Source organism: Lates calcarifer, linkage group LG7_2 (genome assembly GCF_001640805.2).
Source record: "Lates calcarifer isolate ASB-BC8 linkage group LG7_2, TLL_Latcal_v3, whole genome shotgun sequence".
In the NCBI taxonomy this organism is placed as follows: Eukaryota; Metazoa; Chordata; class Actinopteri; family Centropomidae; genus Lates; species Lates calcarifer.
In genome coordinates, this window is record NC_066854.1 from 7,353,098 (window position 1) to 7,376,312 (window position 23,215).

At 42.3% G+C, this 23,215-nt stretch overlaps 2 protein-coding genes across 3 annotated transcripts in view; both read right to left on the reverse strand.

The window, feature by feature from the left end:
• Positions 1-11,382, reverse strand: part of appa (amyloid beta (A4) precursor protein a) — a 32,454-nt gene extending 21,072 nt beyond the window's left edge. Inside the window, exon 1 of one of the 2 annotated variants that reach the window (XM_051065957.1) lies at positions 11,170-11,382. In XM_051065957.1, the coding sequence (XP_050921914.1) occupies positions 11,170-11,229 (60 nt within the window). In that variant the 5' untranslated portion in view covers positions 11,230-11,382. The remainder of the gene's footprint in view (positions 1-11,169) is intronic. The other variant, XM_018660880.2, reaches the window with a different exon arrangement.
• A 157-nt stretch (positions 11,383-11,539) lies between these two features.
• Positions 11,540-20,072, reverse strand: cyyr1 (cysteine/tyrosine-rich 1). Its single transcript, XM_018660938.2, has 4 exons — positions 19,601-20,072; positions 16,279-16,378; positions 14,671-14,831; positions 11,540-12,686 (listed from the first exon to the last, which is right to left on the reverse strand). Exons 1-4 carry the CDS (start codon positions 19,683-19,685, stop codon positions 12,553-12,555), a joined length of 480 nt encoding a protein of 159 aa, XP_018516454.1. The 5' UTR covers positions 19,686-20,072; the 3' UTR covers positions 11,540-12,552.
• Between the last annotated feature and the right edge of the window lie 3,143 nt (positions 20,073-23,215).

Below are 23,215 nucleotides of genomic sequence, written 5' to 3' on the forward strand. Positions count from 1 at the left end.
GCTTAACCGTCTTATGAAATGGGTTAGATTAGAGCTGGAATGATTAGTCACTTATTGATTAGTTGATCTACAGAAAACTACTCTGCAAATATTTTTTAATATTCTAACTTCCAGCTTTGTTTTTCTTTGTTGTATGGGACAGCAATCTGCTACTTTAGCATTTTTAATAGAATTTTTAAATATATTTCTGAGCTTTTAGCCCAAAAGATTTATCATAAAATCAATTACTAGAGAAAAACATACATAATAATCAGAAATGAGAATAATCATATATTCTAGCCCTGTCAAGACTTTGTTGTAGCAAAGTTCCCAGGATTCAAAAATGAATTTGTGGGCTACAATATTAGAATAAATGGTAACGATGTAAATAACAAACAAAAACAGAATCATCCTTTACAAGCTTGCGTCTCTTGATTATCTCGACTTTCAGATTAACAAACATTCTCATCAATCTACAGCGCTCCTCCTGTGTGGCACTTTCAAAGACATTATAACTCTTCTTCCCCCCCTTCGTGTAAATTGCCTAAGCATCCCCATCTCAAAGTCATTGTGTAATGGGACTTATATGTGAACGAGCCCGCTCATGGCTGCTGCATTCAGAGATATGATCAGAAGCGCTAAAGAGCGGGGAGAAAAAGCAGGAAAGGGTTTATTACCCATTACATGTAAATGGGGGGTTGTCAGAAAAAGAAATATTGCATCACCAACGTGCAAACTGCAATAAATTCTTACATTCTTACACTTACACACACACACACACACACACACACAATGTATCTTCTAACTCACACAGAGGCTGAGAAACAGTTTAATGTATTTCAGGGCACCGAAAGGACACACATACACACACACGTACACAATCTTTGAAGTGTCCCTGTGGGTGCTGGTCCTGCGGTGCTATTAATTGTACAGTCTTATCTGAGTGGCCCAGGCCTGCCATGGGGGAGCTGGGTGAAGGTGGTGGAGGAGGGGAAGGGGGGAGGGGATAAGGAGGGAGGGTGTCTTAGATCAGCTCTCGTCCCAGGGGGAGACTCCCTGGAGAGCGAGATGTGTCGCAGGAGCTCTACACACGCATGCACACACACTCTCTCGCTCACACACATCTTTCGCAGGCATCTTTGGCTACGTCCGAGCTAGTAGCAAACAAGACAGGGCTTTATTGTCCTGGCTGGAACATACTGTATCACAGGCAAGATAATGTCGACTGGTGAGTGTTACAGATGGTTAACAATGGCTCAGATACACAATCACTATGTAGAAGAGAAAGAAAAGGCTTGTCCTGCGAGCGCAGCGTAACACAATGCCAATAAGGACTTTATTGTGTTATCCTTGGTAGCCTTTAAACATTTATGAGTGGGATAACGTGTTATGTGTTACAGTAAAGTTATATTGCTTTCCTTGGAGTCATTAATCAATCAATTGTGGTGGGATCGAGCAGAAGGCCGACTGTCTGCGGGTTGTTTACAAGATGCATCGCTGTGGGAATTTGTTTGCTTGGCCAGGGAGGATATGTGACGGCTTACTTAGATAAGACCAGGGAGGTGACAGAGCGGCAACGCTTGTGCACGAGGCACGTGCGTGCCCACACACACACGCGCCGTGTAATCACCTTGCCAAGGAGGCCCCTGCTGTTACTTAAACCCCCTCAGATCATCTCTGACCAGACTTAAAAGTGTGTGTGTGTGTGTGTGTGTGTGTGTGTGTGTGTGTCTCTATCCCTCTCTGGTGTGTGTGTAATGCTATCTGAACTTGACGTTTGGGAAGCAGATCTAGTGGGTAGTGTGTTTCACTGATTACAGGGCAGCTGGACCCTCTTCCCTTCCCCTAACACTCCCTGTCGGCCGCAAGTTCAATTACAGAGCAGATGTAAAAACCAGACACCCTCATCCCCCCAAAAAAAACCTTTGGCCTGAATATGTGACAGGAAGAATAAAAAAAAGGTGTGGGGTAGAATTGATTGCCTCGCTCATCCTCTAAGCATTGCTGCCAACGTTTAAAGCTGAGGTAAAGTGAGGTGAATCGGGTTATGGTGAAACCCGAGCACCTCGAGAAACACAGGCCCCACTGCATCCCGTTCATTCAGGCATTTCTTGAATCAATAGATCTAAGTCGGTCTGGGATAAACATTGATTTCCTGACTTATTTGAGCTTAAAAGGTCAAACCGACACACTGAATCACTTCCTCCTGGTCAAACATCTTTCAAACTGTAAACACGTTTGTCCATGTCAATGATTTCTTCAGAAGTTTTCATTGACTCTTTGAGGAGAATTTAAGTTTGTTTGAAGAATTATCTTCATTCATATTCAATGCGATTAAGCTTTGTCTCGGGGGTTCCTCTGGAATTAGCATCTCTGACAAATCTGTTTAAAATCTGATTAGAAGTGTGTAAGAAAAATTGTTGCAGACTTTCTGCCCACTTAATTTGTCTAGACGTGATGGAGGGACTCTTAGTTTCCTTAGTTATTATCACCACGGATACGGAGTCTGCCCTCAACCTCTGGGGACCTGCCTGTTATAACCTCCCTCTGTCATCGCTACGGCAACCGGAGGCAACACCATTATCCAAGTCACCTGGGAGCTGGAATTTCATCATCGGGTTAGTTTGCTTTCGTCAGGAGGAAGAGTGTATGTGTGTGTGTGTGTGTGTGTGTGTGTGTAGATGTGTAACCTGCATGTACAGTAGCTCTGTGTGTACGCAGGTGTTCTTGTGTGAACGTTAATCCAGTGTAATGGTCGGCTCATTCAGGACCAGCACGCTAAACTGGCTCTGACCTCGTTGGTATCCAACCGGGATTTGCTCTGCGGTGGACCGCCAACATGCACAGATGGAGCTGTGATCGCCTGTGTGCGCATACACAAACACACACACACACACACACACACACACACACACACACAAGGACTTAAGATACACTCAGTGATCACACCACGAACTGTGGCTACTCAGATCTGAAATTATGCAAATCTGTTAACAATCTCGCCCAAAAATATGTTAATAAGGGCTGTTTTTGTCTGTATCATTAAATATAGTAACTGCATTCTGTGAACAGCATCTCCATGTGGTTCTGACGTAAAATGCCACAACGTTCTATGACTCGGTTATTTTAATCAGGCATTTTCTTGCCTCTTGTTGTAATGTTTATCTCTGTGGGAGAAGAAATTCTGAAAGCCATCACCACCAACAACTTTTCACACATGCAAATACTCCACTACAATCCCAGCGATAATGTACTTTGACTGCAGCCTGTTTGCATCATGTTACGTCATCTGTTCCCAATGGGCCGTGTCACAAAAACAAAAAAAAAAACAATGCTCAGCAGGTTAGATCCTTCTTTGGTGACAGACCGGCTGGATGCATATGTATCAACGCTGAACATAAGTTTCAGCATCTGGAGCAACAGCATCTTCCTTCCCCAGCAGTGTTTGATCACAACATGTTTTTGTTTGTCATAAGCGTCAGACAAACACTAACTGTTCACTAGCATCACTTTCAGAAGGAGGCTGGTACAACTCTGAGTTCTTCCCTTCTAAAACAATGCCAGACTTCATTCAAAAAATGCTGAAATTAAGCACAAACCAGAAGCCTTGTAACTACATTTGCAGTTAAATAGAAAATGATTTCATGGCTGATTGTGAGTTGAAGTCATCCCTCATCAGCGTTGTTACTGGGAGTCATTTGTGAATCAGCGCCCTGGGGCTGATGGGTGTGTATATCTGAAATCATCATTAGTGGTTATGGGCAGGTAAACTGGAGACACAGTCAGAATTTCATAAAGGAAAACAATCACCAGTGGAACTGGTCTTGAAGACGCCCTGTTTTCCACCTTCACCTTTAATTTAATTGTGCGTTAAATTACTAAATACTGGAATAACTGTTGTGAAATAATGTTGTATATCTTAGCAAGATGAGAAATTTCACAAATCCCAAATGGAAATTTACTGTACGTGACTTGGGTATTTTCCACAAAGCATACTGTCACTTCAAAAATGAGGGGTTTCCTACACAATGACTTCCAGTCTCGCACACAAGATAGCTCTGCATCGTTTCTCTCGAACAAACACAGGAAGTACGCTTCAATAATGGAGACCAAACAGGAAACTGATCCAGAAATAGCAGGGTGCAGTCAAGAGTACCTGTCCGCTTTCCGGGCAAAATCACTCATCGCTCTCATTTGCAATCCCCACCTCAGCCACACACACACACACACACACACACATTCTCGGGACTTGGCATTTCAAACAAGCGTTGTAATTTCACTCTTGGACTCCGACAACTGATGGTGTGTCGCCCGACTCAGAGAGGTACTAGTTTCATAAACCCTGTGAACTGTGAATCCCAGGCCGAGGGCATGCGGCACATCAGTAACATGCTGTGTGGATGACACAACCTTTCAGTGAAAAAAAGGAAAAGTAAGAAACTATTCTGGTGGAAAATGGTGTAAGAAGAGAGAGAGGGAGGGACGGGTGAGAGGAACGACGGGAATAACACACAGCGACCTAATTATAGTCCAAGTAGCAAGCACCTGGGGAGGACTCCACTGCTATGGCAACCCTGAACACCCAGGACGGTGTTCGGTGGGAAGACGAGATCATTTCTGTGTTGAGGAATATCACCTTCGAAAACAAGGACCCACAGGGGTATTTTCAAGTTGACGGAGGCGGCGAAACGAAAGCGCTTCATCATTAAGAAGTAACTTGCTCAGAAAGATTGCCCATCTTTAAAATAATGAGTCAGCAACCTCTGCAGAAATAGCAGATGTACTGAGGCAGAGTGGATTCTCGGTACGCATCCGTTTAATGAGAAAAATGAGCGTTGAAGGGATGAAAATATAAGAACGATGGAAAGTAGGGGAGGAAAAAGAGAGCAAAGACAGTCCAGCTCCACCGTGGTTGCAGGAAATATTTCTATGGTTCTTCTGGAGGAACTCTATTGTGTTTGTGAATAGCTTCTATTTGGATCTGTCCTATTAAACTGCAGAGATATAATACATTTTAAAGCAAATACATGTCACATTTTCTCTACACAGGTCATGGACCAAGGACAGAGCAAATACTTAATCCAAAAATTGGAGTGTGATAGATAAGATACAATAGGACTTTTAATTTGTAAATCCTGCCCAGATACATACATTTTATGGTTATTTTACCCTTATTATTAACAGCCAGTGGCTTCCCTGCAAATTGAACCTGGGGTGCTTCCACTAAACCACCAGGACACTCACAGAGACGTGCAGAAGTAACACGTGTTGTGTGCCGCACTAGTTTCACTGAAAGTATATACAGGCTGACTTCATATCACTCTTTATTGCACAGGACCCAGAATAAATGTCAAAACTCCCTGGCACAAAGGTCCTCCGCTGGGCCCTTCTCTTTTTAAATGAGAGCTCAGAGGTGAGCTTGAGTTTCTTTAGTTCATTACACTGCTCCAGTCTGAACTCCAGCAGAGAAGCCAGGAGGATGCACCATGAAACTCGGGGCAGGTCTGAGTCACAATGCCAGACGACTAACGGGTATTATAATATACTGATTGTGGCACCGCCCCTTAGTCACGTATGTGTGAATCCACACACACACACACACACAGAAATGTATATACTACCTCATCCACCACACACTGATAATCAGTGATGAGTAAAGCCATGATTAAAACTTGACTGTATTGGCCTCGGTCAGATCATCACACTCTCAGGGGAAGGTCAGTCACACACACACACACACACACACAGTGACAAGACATATACAACACACCTTGCCTGTGACACATGACACTTACGATGGCGTCGCGACTATAAAAGCTCTGCAGTATTGATGCCTTGACAAGCAATATCAGGAACCTGCTTTCAAAGAAGGCTTTGTGTGTATGAGTGTGTGCAGCTTCCTCACTGATGAAGTGGAAACTGGATGTACTCTGTGCTGCTGCTGAGTAATTGCGCAGGTCAGGGCGGCTTGTTTCTCGGCTTATTATTCAGATTCTGTATCAACAGCTGCTTACTCAGCAGCAGTGAAATGAAGAGTGTGTCTTCATGGCGCACTGCTGATATTTACAGATGGAAATAACAGCCCAATGGTGATGAATGGTGCTGCCTGGTGGGAGAGCTGCTCTAATATGAGATGTGGGAGGGAGAATGTTGTGTTCCCAGGGACAAGCAAGTAATAAAGCGAGGGTTGTGTACATGTTTGACCTATTAGAGCTAATTATGAGCCAGTCATAAAGAGGAAGACATGAGCAAGATGGAGAGGAGGCTTGGCTTACAACTCTGCGTAAGTGAGTGCTAATATTTTGTACACAGTATGCATAATTCACATTGTGTCTTGGCAGTGAAGATGGCACCCCAAATTGTACTGGTCAAAAACTGCCAAAAAGGGTTTCTCTTTACAGCTTGGCAAGATGTGTGTGGCACTAGTTAGCTCTTGGTGACAGTTGGTGAATAGGGTTCAATCCCGATACTCATCCTGATCCCAGGATGAGCTTGTCAATACTTCTCAAAACTGATGCACCTGCTAGCCCTCCTGCCACTCTTCAGCAAGCTTCAGCAACATCTCCATCTAGACCTCCGCTGTAAATCTGATTCTCCTCTCCAGTCAACAGCAGAGGAAGCCCAGATTTATTCTGATACTATTACATGCTTGTTGGATGTGACCAAACCCTGTGGCGTGTATTCTCAATGTTTCATTCAGAGGCCACGTTGGCCAGGTTGCACTGCACAAAGCAGGCCTTTGAGCCACACACTGGTCGGTTACCACTGAAATCAGCCCCACCAGATTCCTATCGTGCTTTGAAAAGGGGGGACGTTACCTTTCAGTAGGAAAACACGGACACACAAAGAAGACTCAGGACTGTGAGAATGACAACTACTAAGGCAAAAACGAAAGTTAAGATGCTAAGAGGAGGCAAAGGATAACAGGTATAGCTCTTCTCAGTGTCCATGAACACCTTATTTACATCGCTACTGGGGAAACGTGTGGTTTCATTAGGTGGACAGAGGAGAGGGGCGATGCACGAGCAGCTCCAAAAGACAGAGTGACCATGACAATAGAAACAACAGTATCAAAAGGTCAGGAATTCTTTTCTCCAGGACAGACAGAGGGGGATGCAGGGGGAACATTAATTGGGAGCGCCGCGGTGACATTGCTGTTGTTGACACAACTAAGACGGGACAATGCTCGCTGTTTGAACAAGGAAAATTTTATAGCCAACTCTTTGCACCACTGCTTGGACATGAAGGATTAAAAATAGAAAATGGGAGAGAGACAATAAAGCAGGGAGTGGTGGAAAAAAGGGCTTTCATGTCTCATTATGAAGAGGACATTCAGTCCTGAAACATGACAATATTCACTGTTTACCAAGAGGAGGAGAGACAGGGAGAGCGGGACAAACTAATATCATCACAGTCACTGGTGGGACTGGTGCCTGTCATTCTTAATTCTGCAAGTTCTGAGAGCCCAAGGATGAAGCTTTCAGATTGCTGTTTTTTGTCCCAACCAAGGATATTCAATTTACAATGAGAAACAACAGAGAAAAGCATCAGCTTATCACATTTTAGCATCTGAAACCAGCATGTTTGGCATCATTTAAACTTAATTATTATTTTTTAGTCACTATCAAAATAGAAAGTATCACAAGTTCCCAGAAGCCCACGGAGATGTATTTTTGTCTTTTGGTCCCAAATTCAAAGTGATTTAATTTACTATCATAGAAGACCTAGCTATGCTGCCACGAGTCACTATCGGAAAGTGACAAGACAAGCTGGCATGGCTGGGGCTAGCTAGTTAGCATGCTACCTTGAGAACAAGAAAAGAGGTGAGTTTGATGCTGACCTTGCAATCTTTCTTCTGGTAAGTAAACAGCTGTTAACGCTAACGTTGGCTAAGTAGAGATAGCAAAATTTACAAATAGCACCTTTAAATTATTATTCAATTATCAAATAACTGCAGATGCTTTTCTATCAAGTGATGTGACATTACAAGTAACTTGCACATGTCACATTTATGGCGTCAGCCAGAATTAGAGCGTCTCTGTTTCCAGGTCAGTTTCACAATCACAAAAAAAATCCACAGATTGAGAAATTGAATTATTCACTGACATTATCCTGAGCTGACCTGAATACAGCACAGACATAAAACATGGTGAATTTTGATAAAAGGTTTCTGGACCGCAAATAGTCTCACACCGCTTCTGTTGTTGCTGTTCTATCTACAAGTGCACCAGGAGTCTGGGGTAAGCGTAAAGTTCAAAGTCTTTCTCTGGGGGGGTTGTCGAAAGCCATTCTGCAAAATTACTAACTGAGGTAGTACAGGTGAGACGGGCCAAAGAGGATACAATAAAAAGCAAAATGAGAAATTGGAAAGCAAGAGGAGATAATACCATTGTTGGGTGGGGGTGGTGGTGGTGGGGGTTTTCTCCTTTAACGAATTGAAACTGCAGCGTGAGCAGCAGAGAAGGTGCCAGAGAGAGAAACACTGGCAGTGCCAACAGGCATAATGGCATTAAGGCTCACTAATAAGGGGAGAGGGCTAGTCTGCCCCAGGCTGAAAGACTGCAGTATGCACACAAACAGGCTGCCTGCACCCATCCAAGAGCCATTTCCCAAGGATTTACAAACACACAAAGGCTGGCATCCAACTCCCACGCTCCACACTCCGGCCTGCGTGTACAGGGCGGGCCCGTCAGGAAAAGCAGCTTCCTAGGGCTGTGTGTTTAGAAGTGTGTGTGTGTGCGTATGCATGGGGCACTAATGAAGGATATAAACAAGCCCTAACAAGATCAAATACTTGCAACATTTCATTTTCAAGTTCGATTTAATCTTGATGATATACTTCCTCTAATTTTAAACAACTTCTAGCAGATTTCATCACTTCTGCCTTTGATGCTGATAATGCAAATACAGGACTCAAAGGGTAAAGACCGTCTTAAGCAATGTAAGCAATGGATTCTGAGCAAAGCTTATGGTTTGCTTGATGAGCAGCCCAAAGTATTCATTCCAGCTGCACTGATTATAGGCTACATGCAGGAAACAATGAACGTCAGCTGCCACACTTTACCTGATTCATTTGAATGAAAAATAAATAGAAAATGACCCAAACAGCAAAAACAAGAGGACTAAATGGAGTATAACAGCCCCTGTTTGCCACTATTGATCTATTACAAATAACACCTTTATCGTGTACAAAACCAATAATGGTTCCAACTAAAGACAACACTGAACTGCAGCTGATTCTCAACCACGATTGCAGGTCCTATCTGAAACAATGTGGCTACTGGTGGTCACGGGAATGTGTAATTTATCTCCCCACAAGACCACACTGTAAATAATATCCACCTTAACAAGATTCACATCAGTGGCACAAATCGTAGGTGTTAAAATCATTCATTAAAATGAGTGAAAACTTCCCAGTAGGGGAAATCCCTTTGATTCAAGTGGTATTTTATTTGTTTGGGGGATTTTGTCTAAACAAATTTCAGTACCCTGCCTTCAAAAAGAGGAACTAAAACAAAAGATTTACTGGTAGTGTGAAGAGACTGACCTAACTGAGAATGATGACAGGATGTTTTAACAAATCTACCTGCGCTGAAAATGGCTGAATTTGGTTAAATTAATGCGAATGTTGACATTTTCTTTAGATACTACCACAAAATCGAGTCAATGAAATGTTAAAAAAATAGATATTTTTTGCAGTGTATATTCACAAAGCGATATTCTTGGTAAAGACGCTTGAAAATGGATGAGCAGTGATTAGGTGAAACCACTGTAAAGACATTATTTAAAAATTTAATACATCTCCAATGTGACTATTATAACACCAAACTCTACGCTGGATAAAAAAAAAAGAGCCTGAAAGGCAACAATGACAGTCACAGCTCCTGTTGGCTTCCCAGTTTCTCGACCCCTCGATAAATGCTGCAGTGCACCGCCGCCATCTTACTTCTCTATTCTCTACCATCTGACTGAAATATGTGGGAGAGCGTCAATAATGTTACTTTTCCGTGGTTAGGGTTATTTTCACGGGTTTATTTGTTTTGTTTAAACCGGAATCTGGCGTCAAGTCTTCGATACGAGGGAACAAGATGTCTTATTGACTTATTATCATTCCCAAAACACGCCCACTCCCTTAAAATTAGCCCTCGGGATATGGAAAATGAGACAATACGCTTGTCATGTATTCACTGTAATGAGTTTAACGAGATTGAATTAACACGAAATTACCTTTAAATAACCGTTTCACAACCGCACCGTTCAGTATCATTTCCGCAGCATTATTGAGGCTAAATCATTTGTTGACAAACCTAACTTGTTTGTTTTTTAAATTAGAGAAAAACAAGTTGCTTTCTCGGTTTCACACAAAGAAGGAGGACACATGATGGTTTTGTGCTTTAAATCAAGGCTGTCGGACACACTCTCTGTTGTCACACAGTCTCAATAAATCAGTTACCACGGGCTTAAAGGGAGACTTCGCCCGAGAAAAGACATTACGGAGTGCATCGGGAACAGGGTATTTAGATTAAATACGCGGTCTTTATCTACATCAAGTGCTTCTAAGGAGACTCATTACAAATAAAACACTGACAAATACAAAATAAATCTCTCATTGGTTGCGTGATATCGTTATAAACAGTGCGCATTCTCTGGTTTAGAAATATCCGTTTACAATCAGTGCCAAGCTAGACAGATTTTTCAATGATACTTCCGGTTAAAACTTTCAATATAAAACTAGAGGCTAACGATTTGTAGTTTTTTCTTTAAGTACACTGTGTCCAATAGACCAGTGTGGAAATTACAAGGGGTGTAAATTTACATGAATATTATAATATATATATACATTATAATTAAAAGTAATTTCGTAGTCATTTTCTTTGTCAAATTCATCTAAGAGTGACATTGCAAGTAACACAGGCAACAGCAGATTAATACACTAAATATCATATGGGCATAGATTTATTTGTGATCTGGTACAGTTTCATCAGCGGATTTGATAAAATCTAAACTGCCTGATTTTTATTTCTCTCCTTGCTCGTTCATTTTAACGTATCCAAAGCTTTAGTTCTGAAGGTACAACCGCTCAGCTTCCGGTCTTGTCGTATCTAGCTGTAGCTATCTTGACCGAGAGCAACAATATGGTGGAAAATACTACAAATTCTCTCACACACACAAAAAACAGATTTTTCTTACCTCGGCAGCCAGAGTCGAGGCCACCACAGCCAGCAGCAGTAAAGCTACTCGGTACCCCATGTCGTTTCGCTGACACGACGCTCCCGAAAGCAACGTTTTCACCGAGCTGTTTAAACGTTTAAAACGTCGGGGGTGAGAAACTGAGTGTGTTCGGCGCCGGTGACTCCCGTTGTCTGATGGTGAGCGATACCGAGGCTGCACAGCTGCTCAGCGCCGGATCACCTGACCACAGCGGAGTGGGATTAACACACACACATACACAAAGGATATGCGCTCACACACACACACACACATTTTTTATTTTTTATGCACACGCGCGCACACATTGTTAATTATTCATATGAATAAATAGAGACTGAAGACGTCAGTGTTCATACTTTAAAAAAAAGTCACGTTTTAATCACGTTTAATTTACAACACAGTCACTGAAACAATAAGAAAACACTTAAAATAATCATTTACCTGACTCATTATTAATACAGTTAAATCCCTTCCATCATTCACAGTCATCCATCACATGAATCTGTCGTAGCACAGTGAGGTCAATTCACCTCCAATTATAAAACTTAATTTGCCTACAACTGCAATTCAAGTGATGAATGCTTCACAATTTTCAAGCGTCTCTTAAAAGGCAAAAGATTTACAGTTTCTCTCCTTTACAAAGACAATCCACTGTGGTTCAAACTGAACTTGATGTGACCCCAGTTCAGTTTTCACCCTCACATTGTTTCAAGTAAGGCAATAACCCAACTACCTCAGTCCTGTCAAACTGCCCATGCCATTAAAGGTCAGTGTTATTACGCATTATATTCAAGTCTTTGTTTCTACTCATAACAGGTCCAGACCTGACTTTTTTAAAAACAGCTTTAATCATCAACTTCCACCTCAGTTACTGGCATAAATCAAGGAGGTGGTGTATAATGTTCCATAAAAGCAGAATATTCGTTGTCTCCTGGAAACACCTTTCTCCTCTGGTGATGTGAGCTTCCCCTCCACTGCTGACAAAAGTGGTCTTCACCTTCATCAAAGCGGCACACTGGCTTTGATGTGCACAGGCGGGGATGGATAAGGATATTGGTTATTAGTGGGGGAAGAAGTACTGGCTGCAGGCTAGCAGGGCTGCTAATGGTTAAAGTCTATCAGGACGTGCACATGTTGGGGCCTTCTTTGGGCATCCTGACCCACAGCTTTAAATTATTATGCACTTCCCCATCAGTCGGTCCAGACTCCGGCTGAGCACTATTGCACTGGGCCACCCTTTTTGTTTTAATGTGGATATTTGTGTGGGTCCAGCCACCTCCAGGTTCTGCAGAAACCAGGCCAGGAGACTACCCTCTGAGCTGGGCCCGCTGGACGATCTGGGTGGCAGAGGGGGCGGGGGATTCACTTGCGGGCACAGCCGGGGTAAGGAGGAGGAGGGGAGTAGTTGGCCGGCCGAGGCTGGGTCGGGGTGTAAGGCGGTGGTCGCAGAGAGGGAGGGTACATCTCGTAGTCGTAGGTGTATGGAGGTGGAGGACCTGAATTCCAGACAGAAATAAAGAAGCATTTGTTAGCTGAAAAAAAAAACATTTATTTCTTCCCTAAGTTCAAACCTCACATGCTGTTTGGTGAATTTAAAAGCCCATTTAAGCTCAGTATTCCTGCCCCCATTTTATAAGGAGTTAGATGGGATAGTTACACCCTCTAGTGGCTGAACTGAGGAACTGCACTCTCTACAGAAAAGGACTGAAGACTGTCAAAAAAAGAAAGAAAAGAAAAAAAAAAGGCACCAAGGAGCAGTTTTGTTGACCACAATGCATCAGTCTCAGCAGGGGGACTTACATTATTCACTGAAATATCAAAGCAGCAGAGATGAAAAGCAAAGATGAATGAAGTTCCTGCTCCAAACTGAGGGGTTGCATCAGCAAAACCTCACATTTATGACACTATTATTATTAATAACTCACAGTCTAACATGTTAAAGGAGAAGCTTTGGTTTAAAAAGCCCAGTGCTGCTCTGAAACGGCCGTGAAGCTCAGGTGAAAGCAACTTAATGAATATTTTATACCTTTAAAGGCACTGATACTTAAATTAAACCAATGAATAATATAAACACTAATTACTAAATCAGTGAAAAACATAGAGGAATATAATTCATCTTTGTAGCAGTGGAGCGGGAAAATAATAGCACAACAGCACCTCACGTGAAGTGTGAAGTTACAAAATAATTCATGTCACTGTAGCTGCATACATATTTATTCATACTGCAGCGCTTTGTATGTTAGAGCATGTTTATGAAACATGATCAGAGCTGCAGGGCAGAGCAAAGAATGGCGGTCCAGTGTTGCATGAAGGCGATACGCCGAGGAGAATGAAACGTGATAAATAAATGATGAGGCCCAGAAAAAAAAAGCAGCATTCCTGGGGCTGGAGAGTGTCACAGAGTACCGACTCTGATGTGCAGACAAAGTACTTGCGAGGAAAATGCGGGGACATTGAAGTCGTACGCTCCCTTCAACCGGGAATGGGGTGTACCAGGTGTGAAACAGTGAGAATGGAGAGGAAAAGAAAACATGCTAAAGCAAGAAGTGGTGGGGAAATGAGGTGTATTTATGTGATTTTCAAAAGGCAGTTATGGTCTGAAGCCTTTACATTCTGAAAACAATCAGCTCTCTCATAGTAGAATGATGCTCAAGGCCAAGGTGGACCCCATAACACAGAACACCTACTTTTTTCCCCCACATCTACTGTTTTCATTTGTGGTAGCCTGAGGTCAGGCGATAAGGTGTCACTGTAGCAGAATCTGTGTAATGGGCCACTCTGTGTGCAAAGTGTAGCCAGTCACCATAAAGCCACTTATAAATAAGTAGGAACCACTTCCTAATAAGTGATATTATATAAAGAGGGGCTGCAGCTAATGATTATTATCCCTATGAATTAATCTGCCTGTTAGTTTTGGAAAAACACCAAGACCAACCATCAACCAACAGTCCTAAACCACAAAACGTTCAGGTTATATACAAGCAATCAAATTCATGGCATTTATGGCTTTAAATACGACTTGGCTCGGTGATAAAATGATGGTAATTATCTCAATATAATTCTACATGCCGACATAAAACGATGATGTAACTTTCCTTTATAGAAATATAACAAATATTTGATATAATTAATTTCCATGCTTAGATAGCAGTCGCAGAAATGAATCACACACTGACAGGAATGAAGATATGCAGCACACAAGTTAGAATTTAGATTTGTTTGGTTAGATTTCATCATTATAATTGTTTTTCTCCCTCAGATTTGTGAAATGTTCCACTCTTTAGAAAATGTTTGTCATGTTCTGACCATAAAGAAAAAGTCATTACTTTAAAGAGTTCATAAGTTGTACCAAATGCTTTAATAACATAGATAAATAATGTATTGATTCCTAAGATATCAGTAATAAGAACGTTTTAAGGTCAACTGTGTACATCCTTGTGTACATCCTTTAAGTGTGTGTGTGTGTTCCTGTAGACCCACCTGGATAACCCTGGGTCACAGTGTTGATGTAGGAGGTGCTGAACACGCCGACCCGGGCTCCCCGCCCGTTCTTCATGCACATACACACGCACAGGAACAAGGCAGCCACTGCCCCCATCAAAAACACCACGCCGAAAACGATACCGGAGATGGCGGTGCCCCTGGAACACACACACACACACAAACCACACACACACACATCGTGAGCCACCCAGTCAAGTGTGAGAGGAGGCAGCTGTCTCAAACAGACATGCTACCAATACTTCTAAGTTGCTGCCATGGAGATGGACTGCAGCATCTGATGTAACTCAGCTGTGTGATGCGTGTACGCGCAACGTGTGTGACAGTGTGACAGAGCCTGTGCGCACTGGTGTGTGTGTGGTGTGTTGCACTGCAGAGGAGTCTGCGAATTGGCACTATCAAATAGAAAAACACGCATAATTAACAGGTTTGTTACATCTTCATAGTCTGTGTTAGTCAGCACGAAGGATTCAGCGCTGGCTGCTTTCAAGAGCCGCAAAGTGACTTTTTCCAAACCATTCAAGATTCTGCATCTAGAATATTTCTCAGTTGTATCACTTATGTAAACAAACACAGCTTTTACTAAAGGAAACAGAAGTCTGAGAACTAGGTGAAAGTGTTAAAGCAGCTGTGCTGAATCAAGTCTGAAGAGGTCAAAAGGTCAGATCTTCTGAAGAGTCTTCTGACGCGTTAAAAGACAGCTGGTGTGTGACTTAGTTGCTCTCTCTCACTTGAAAGCTACCGACAGAAACAGAACTGCACCAAAGCTACGTGTGTGTCCAGATAACGCAGCTAAATGTTTGTGTGTCCAAATTTTGTTCAAACTAGCACTGTCACAGAACAGAATAACACTGAAAGATCCTTCGTTTGGAAAAAAAAAAAAAAAAAAAACTATTTGGTAAGGGGAGCGGCAGAATTGCTGTGCACTTTCTTCCAAGAGCTTGAATCGCATATTTGTGTGTCTGTTAGAGAACTGAAAAGGTATAAAATAGCAATGTGATGAAGGTAACTTGAGTTCTCTGCCAACCAAGGCTGGTAACGAGTGGGCAGCTGCACCGAGACCTTGAGTCAGTCACTATTTTATCCTCATGAAGGTGTCTGACAAACAGATTCGTCAATGGCAACACCTGTACTGAGTGATGAGCTATACTTAGACACAAAGAAGTCATCACAGACAGAGCTGGTGATGACAGAAAGTTGCCATCTTTATAATATTGCTAATGTTGAAGTTTCTTTCTACGGTGAATAACAAACCAGTTAACGTTAAAACCCTTTAAAAAGGTGATATGTGCATGTTTTTGCTATCACTACATAGCTAGCATTAGCATTAACAGCCATTTATTTAGAGGTGTAGCAAAAACTTCATTCTTTTACTTGCCAAGAGCTGTCTCCAGCAGTGGAAAGCAATGCCAGTGTTGACAGCTTTGCTTCTAGTTCTATCGCTCCCTTTCCTCTACGCAAATTAAGTCTTGTAAATGCAACAATGGCCGAGGCTCTTGGTAAGCTACCCATGTAGCAATAGCAAAGACTTACATATAACACGTTTAATACTTTTAAATAAGGAGCAAATTTTTTTTATGAACTTACGAGAGGACATCCCCTACATAGGCGTAGTAGGAGCAGCAGAAAGGCGGCGATCCATCGCAGCAATACTCTATACAGCCTTCACACTGGGCCTCAGTGCCACCTGCAACACACACATCCACACACTCCTATGAATCTGCTATGCAAGATGTTTAATTTAGTGGAACCACAAGTCGCCAGCGATTCCCCCGAGTGCTGGTAGATAGAATAGAAAACAGAGGAGAGTCATCTGCACAGATGAAGCCTGTAAGAAAGTCTTTAAGAAACACATTAAGCTCTTCAGTGAAATAATCGAGTATAAAATAACATGCTACGTTTTTTGGGTGAACAGGGTTACAAGAAAAAAAAAAAAAAGAACTCTGCAGCACAGATATATTTCAAGATGTTAAGACGTCATTAAGTGTCAGCTTATGGTCTTAAAAGAAACTATTAAGTCAGCACACAACCTTGACCAGCAGCCTCTATTTATACCTTCAAAGAGTTTTAAAAGCATGTAGACAGTTGATTTATTATGAGACGCACTTTTTAAAAAGAAGCTATCAATACCTGTAGAGCAGTTAGGCTTGGGTTTTGTTCCAGTTAACCCAGCCACCACTGCTAGCCTCTATTACCTTATTTAAGGTTTATTTAAATATCAGGTCAGATCAGGATTAAGTTTCCACTTACAGGACACAAAGGCTCAAACTTCAGTCTGCCATCATTGTGATTCTCCCCTTCACTCGAATTCAGATCACGATTACCAATGGATTCATGAGAGCTTTGATCACAAATAATATATAATATGGTATATTGATTACATGACAACGAGGGACCGTTGCCATGTGACTGTTATGCAGCATCTCGCTGACTTAATAGTAGACATGCATGATTTATTTTTCCATGCTCAGGCTGACTGAGGCAGCAGATCAGCCCACATGGTCGACAGGCTGGATCAAACACTGTAGGCAGAAAACTGGCTGAATCTGACAGACCAATCTATGACACAGTCTGAAAAATTAGCATGTTTCCTAAGATGGAATGTCATTATTAATGAGTCTGGACCAGATTTCGTTGCCAGAAGTGTGCTGCTCTTGAAGTTCCGTGACAGAGGATATTTTGTGAATGGTTTTGCTCATTTGTTGGTTTGTCTGGTCAGGAGGTTATGATGAGTATTCATGCAGGGATATGGACAAAACTTGTTGGATTTCAGCAACTGATTTACACATGTACACTATTCCGACAGTCGATTTTAAGATAGAAATCTGAGCTACAACAATCTGTCTACTAAATGACGAGTCATTCTGCAGGAAATGAGGCTAATTTTGAGAACCGCTTAATTGTTTGGGTCGTTTCTCAGACAAAAATGACAAATATAAACTGGTTCCTGCTTCTCAAATGTGAAGATCTGCTGCTTTTATTTGTTTTGTTTGAATATATTTAAGTTTTCAACTGTTAGTCGGACAAAAAAATGCAATTTGTAGATGATGATTTGTGTTGTTGGACATTGAAATGCCCATTTTTCACTACTTTTCTATTCTTCCAAATGTTTAATTGATACGTTGAGGTAATGAATCAATGATGAACATAATTTTTCACTGCAGACCGACAAATATAAAGAACTGACTGCAAACCATTAGCAGAAAGCATTTGTTACAAACTGGAGGTATGGATTTTTGAATAGCATGGACATTCACTAGGCAGAGATGCATTATGGGAAGTGTGGGATCCAGTGTTACTGGAGCTTGGGCCATACTAGAAAACTAAAAATAAGGCTATCACAACCTTTTCTGCTGCAAACTTGCCCTTTCCTGTGAATCCTGTCTTTATGAATAGTAACACTAAGTTGCTGGAGTATCCCTTTAACTGCAACATTAAGCTGCTCAGGAGTTAGAGGTTACTTCAAAACTGTGGCCAGAGACAGTGTGAAAACTGTGCACGATGATGGACGCAGGATCGTGAGCCACAGCGATCCAGCTATTGAATTAATTACTTTTCGAGTGGGAAGTCATTAGAATAGGCCACAGCATGACTGGCGTGCATTTGTGTGGGGGGTCAAATTAAGATGCTTTTGAGAGCTAACGCCACTTGCACACCAACGCAATTCATGATCCGGCATGATGATTTTACATCTAACGCTCTTGTTCCTGCCATGAGGAGACGTGGCATTTGCAGGATCTGTTACATGCCAGTGTGCGTGTGTGTGTGTGTTTGTGTGTGATTAATGTGGTTCATTTACCCCCCTCCTCCCCCCACCAGCTCAGCCAAAGCCTCTACATTCAAAAGCATTGTACACACAGCTGTGCCTCCCTCAGTGTACTCGTCCCAACCTGCTGCCACAAACACGAGCTCCTTTTTTCATCTGAAGGCTTTTACCCCCCCCACCCACCCCGCCCTGCTCTTGAGGCTGCGAGATTTGTGTTTCTAGCCGCCGAGGGTCTTTCACAACCCAGCACACTTCAAAACGAGGGAGGACTCTGCAAAGAAAACCTAGCCCAGCCTGCGCATGTGTGTCTGTCTTTGCCTTGGATCTGCTTTCTCTCAGCAATCACTCACTCAGATGATGTGTGCCCGGAGGCATATATGCACATTTCCAGGCATTGCTTGACTCACACACAGGTAGAAGGTAGCTGAGGAAAGAAAGCAGAGTGCCTCCTTTAATTACTGCAGGAGGGTGCAGTGGAGAAAACACACACCCCCCTCCCCCTGCAAGAAAGTCTACAAGTGAAAATAAAAAGGGAAAATGTGCTTTTTTTGTAACTGAGGCAAGTTTTGATGGATGCTTCCTTTATGATGGAGGTCACAGTCAACCCACCTTTTTAATTGAACACTACACCCCTGTTTAAAAAGCTGTGATATTTCCATGTAAATAGCCATAGGGAGGTCCCCCATGAGCAGACTCCTGGTGCTCTGTCTGGGTGGTCCTCAGAGGTCCTGGCTCCTGTCTCTCCACACGCTGGGAGACAATGGCACTATGTCCTCCACCACCCAACCTCCACCCCCTTTTTACACACACCAACTCCCACCCCCACCTCCTTCTCCCTTCGCAGCACTGTACCACAGACTTGACTCAGTTGAAAAGTTTTCCAGCAGTTTTCATGTTCTGGCTGCATCTTATTTTGAAGGAGCTTTTGGTTTCCTGATTAAGAAATATCATATAATTACTGATTTTTTAAAGATTTTCTCAACACTTCACCTTCTTCTCCAGCAGCTCTTCTCCCAGGCTGGAGGATCATCATTTATTAAACGCAAAGAAGTGCCATTAAAGCTAAACTAAAGGTGAATTATTAACACCTAGGTGGTTGAAAAGGTGGAGGAGCATTAAAATTGATTAGACAAAAAAACTTACCAGTGAATAAACAAAGCAGGAGCGAGCTTCTCAGCCATTTCCACCTCCCCGCCTGCGTCCTCCTCCTCCTCCAGAGGTTTTCCATGACCCTTCTCTCCCTGTGCGCCCACTTTCCGGCTTTTTCCTCTCAGTCAGTGACAGTAGAGAACAAAAAGCGCGTCTTTCCTGTGCCTCCACAGTCACATATTGGGCTCCTCAAGGAGCATTGTTGTGTCTCACCCCCACATCCATGAGGAAGCAGCGATGACTTATTTTTCTAAGTGTTGTCTCCCTCTCTCTGAAGTGAAGCTCCGTTTGTTCCTCCACGTGCGAGGCTGGGCGTCTTTTCTGTCTCTGTTCCCTCCTGTCCTCCCTCTCTCCCTCTCTCTCCCTCTCTCTCTCTCACACACACACCACTGACTGACTGCTGTTTGGTTTTTATTCCTCTCCCCTCCCCCGCCTTCCCCCGTTTGCTCAAATTACCCTGCTGAGTTTACACTGAGAGAGGGAGAGAGAGAGGTATGAAGTCAGCTACAATATGAAAAAAGGACTTCTGGGCGACAATTTCAAAATAAGACTAATGATGAACTATTGGTGCATATATGCCAGTGTAATTCAAATTAATTAATTCAAATTAATTTCTTGCTTTAAAATGTGTATTTATAATATTCTTATTATTGATATTATTAGATTATTTGTGTTCATTGGTGACTCACACAATAGTTTTTTTGCATGTTTATTTTGTCTTTATAATGGAAACATTCGCTGACGTTTGATTGATTTAATACAAAATGTTGCAACATTCCTTTACTTTACATGTCTTTACAAATTAATGAACACATTAGTAGATTCTATCCTTACTACTACTAATAAGAGGACAGCAGTTATCAATAGCAATCAATGAAGAACTTTTATTATTAGTCGAGTGGATTTCAATTTCTTTTAAGCTTTTATTTTGAAGGTTAAATTACCCGTTTCCCGCTCTTGCTCTCTGTATGGTAAGCTTGACTCAATGAGAGAAAAGCACGTGCGCGAGGGAGTTCTACGTATGTGCACGTGCACTGGGCCGTGCTCGCTCGCTCCCGTCATTCTGCTTCCTCCCCCCGCATCACCTCTACTCTCCATGGCAGAGCCCCCCCACCCCACCCCGGCTTCACGCGCTGCCTCCACATCACGACCTCTATTGAGATGAAAGAGGGATCATGGTCGTAATGACCCAACACGCCGCTTCACACAACACTGACACAGGGGATATTTTCAGAGACCAAAACAACACGACCTGCTCCAGTTTCTTCTTGTTGGGTTCTAAATGTCAGAGATAGAGGAACCTGGAAACTTCATCCCATCAACAAATCTGCAAACATGCACTTATACATGTAAAAAACACTCAGACACACACACACACACGCGCGCAAAGGGCACACACTTGATTAGATTAGAGAGTCTTTGTAGTTTTGATACAGGAAAATGAATCCCTCTTATCTCTGCTGAGGAGGAGGGTGGAGGAAAAACAATCCTCCGACCTCTTCAGATGGCCATACCTAACTCTAAATGGGGCAGAGAAGGTTGAGGAGGAAGGACAACATGCTGCTGTCCCTGGTCCAGGTTTACTGTGTGAGAAATGCCCCCAAGCAGAGTTTGACCTGTGCCCAGAGGACGTTACCCTGCACTAGATGGAACAGAATGAGTCAGGGCCAGAGTCTTGTTAGGAACATATTTACTGAAAAGAGGGAAAAGATACCCCCTCACCAGGACAAAAGGGGGATAGGGGCAGACCACAACCCCCCTACACACCTCCCTCTGTGCTGGATCAAAAACACCACTTGTGCTAACCTGTAGCAACTTAACTACAGTCATAAAACTGATCATTAAAGAGCTAAATTATACATTTGGTGTGGCCCCTGGAAGGCTCTTAACACTGAGGAAAGTTCATTGTCCCAAAGTGCTGTCGGTTATAAGAATAATATATAACCTTGCTCTACCTTTGGTAAAATAATGATCATATTCAGAGGATAACATTAAAGATTTTGTTTGAATATGAATGCTGTTTCTTTTGAAGTTAAAAAACTGGATCAAATTTGCCATAATTTAAACAAACTTTTGCGGGTGACCAAGGGTGGCAAAAGGATGAAGATAATTTAGCTCTCAGAAATGCCACCCACATTGAGCAGCAGTGATTCATAATGCCTTCCAGATGTAAAGCTGAAATGATGTGACGCCAAGTCATGAAAAAACAAGCAGGTAAAAAAGCAGGCGCACGTTTCATTACAGGCGGACATATTAACGTTGACATTTTCCTCCCCAGTTTTGTGTTTTTCCTTGTGATTCATAATATCAGAAGAAAAACAAAAAACAAAACATGAAGTATACATGCTTGCCTGCAACACTTGTTTAGACTTACAGAGTCTGATGGCACATTATGCTATTACGCTAGATTACAGAGATGGCCAATTTTCTTCTTAACCACCTATAATTAGAGGATAATGATTTCCTTTGTGTTGCATGGGAGCCGACAAGGCAGGAGATCATCTTCCTTAGGGCTCAACAGGAAGTGCTGCGCGGGCTCCAGTTTTTTAGTAAGGTACTTTGGTCCCAGCTGGAGTCCAGAAAGTTCAGGGTTCAGATGCCTGGCTGCAGAGAATTTAAAACAAAACTACAAAATCAAAGAGAAGACAGCTAGGCAGGGATATAATCATCATTTGTATGACTTGTACAGTTTTCTAAAGACAGCTATAGCTCTGCTTAAAATGGCCGCTTGTTTGTCGAATTTAAAAAGTGCGTCAGTCTATCTTTGATTAGAGCAATTTTAGAGGCGGAAGTAGGGCAGTTGTTCAATAGACTGGTTGATTTGGCATGACGTAAATGCATTCAGCTAATACAGAGCTCACATTTTGTTCTGTTTTTTCATATAGTTGTATGAAGTGGAGTTAATGCCAATTGGGAATAAAAGTGTTATCAGTCCAACCTTGACAGTGACTCACTAGTGAACAAAGAAAGAATTGTGGTCATTCAGTGTATATTTTTATACTTTTCCCCCTTATAATGCACCTTTCTTTTCCAACCCACAACTCTAAATACACATATACATCAGAAAACTATCTTTTAAATGTTAAAAACACTGGAAGCTACCCCGTAGCCCCAGACCCCAAGGGCGTGCAAAAAGGTTAAAGTCATTGTTGCACTCTAGCAGTGTAATCTGGCTCTTTCCAACAGTGTTTAGAGACTGTGCAGTAATTGGCCACCCAAATTGGCTAATAGGCTGAAACACTCCCATCTAGTGGATCAAACCTGAATTACAAAAATGTTTTAATTCCAAAATTATATTAAGTGTTAAGAGACTGTCACACAGTGCCCCCTGAAAAACTTCACCAGAATCCCTCATATATTGTATGTGTGTGTGTGTGTGTGTGAGTGTGTGTGTGTATGGGCTTGTAATGCTATATTTGTGACGACTAACTTCAGTTTAAACAATCGTAGCGAGGACATTTCTGCGCTGATAGGACATTTTGGCTAGTTCTCACTACTTCAAAGGACTGATTGGAGGCTAAGACGTTGTTTTAGGATTAGAGGTAGAGTTAGGTTGGGGTGAGGGTAAGGGTTGGGGTTAAATGTGTGACTGTGATGGTTAAAGTCAGG

Bases quoted from the DNA above. Each gene is read 5' to 3' on its own strand.
- cyyr1 (XM_018660938.2), bottom strand. From the start codon at position 19,685: ATGGAAAACCTCTGGAGGAGGAGGAGGACGCAGGCGGGGAGGTGGAAA. The intron at 16,379-19,600 runs GTAAGTTTTTTT...TGTGTGTTGCAG, and splicing joins CCTGCTTTGTTTATTCACTG to GTGGCACTGAGGCCCAGTGT. The intron at 12,687-14,670 runs GTGGGTCTACAG...TCTGGAATTCAG, and splicing joins TGTGACCCAGGGTTATCCAG to GTCCTCCACCTCCATACACC.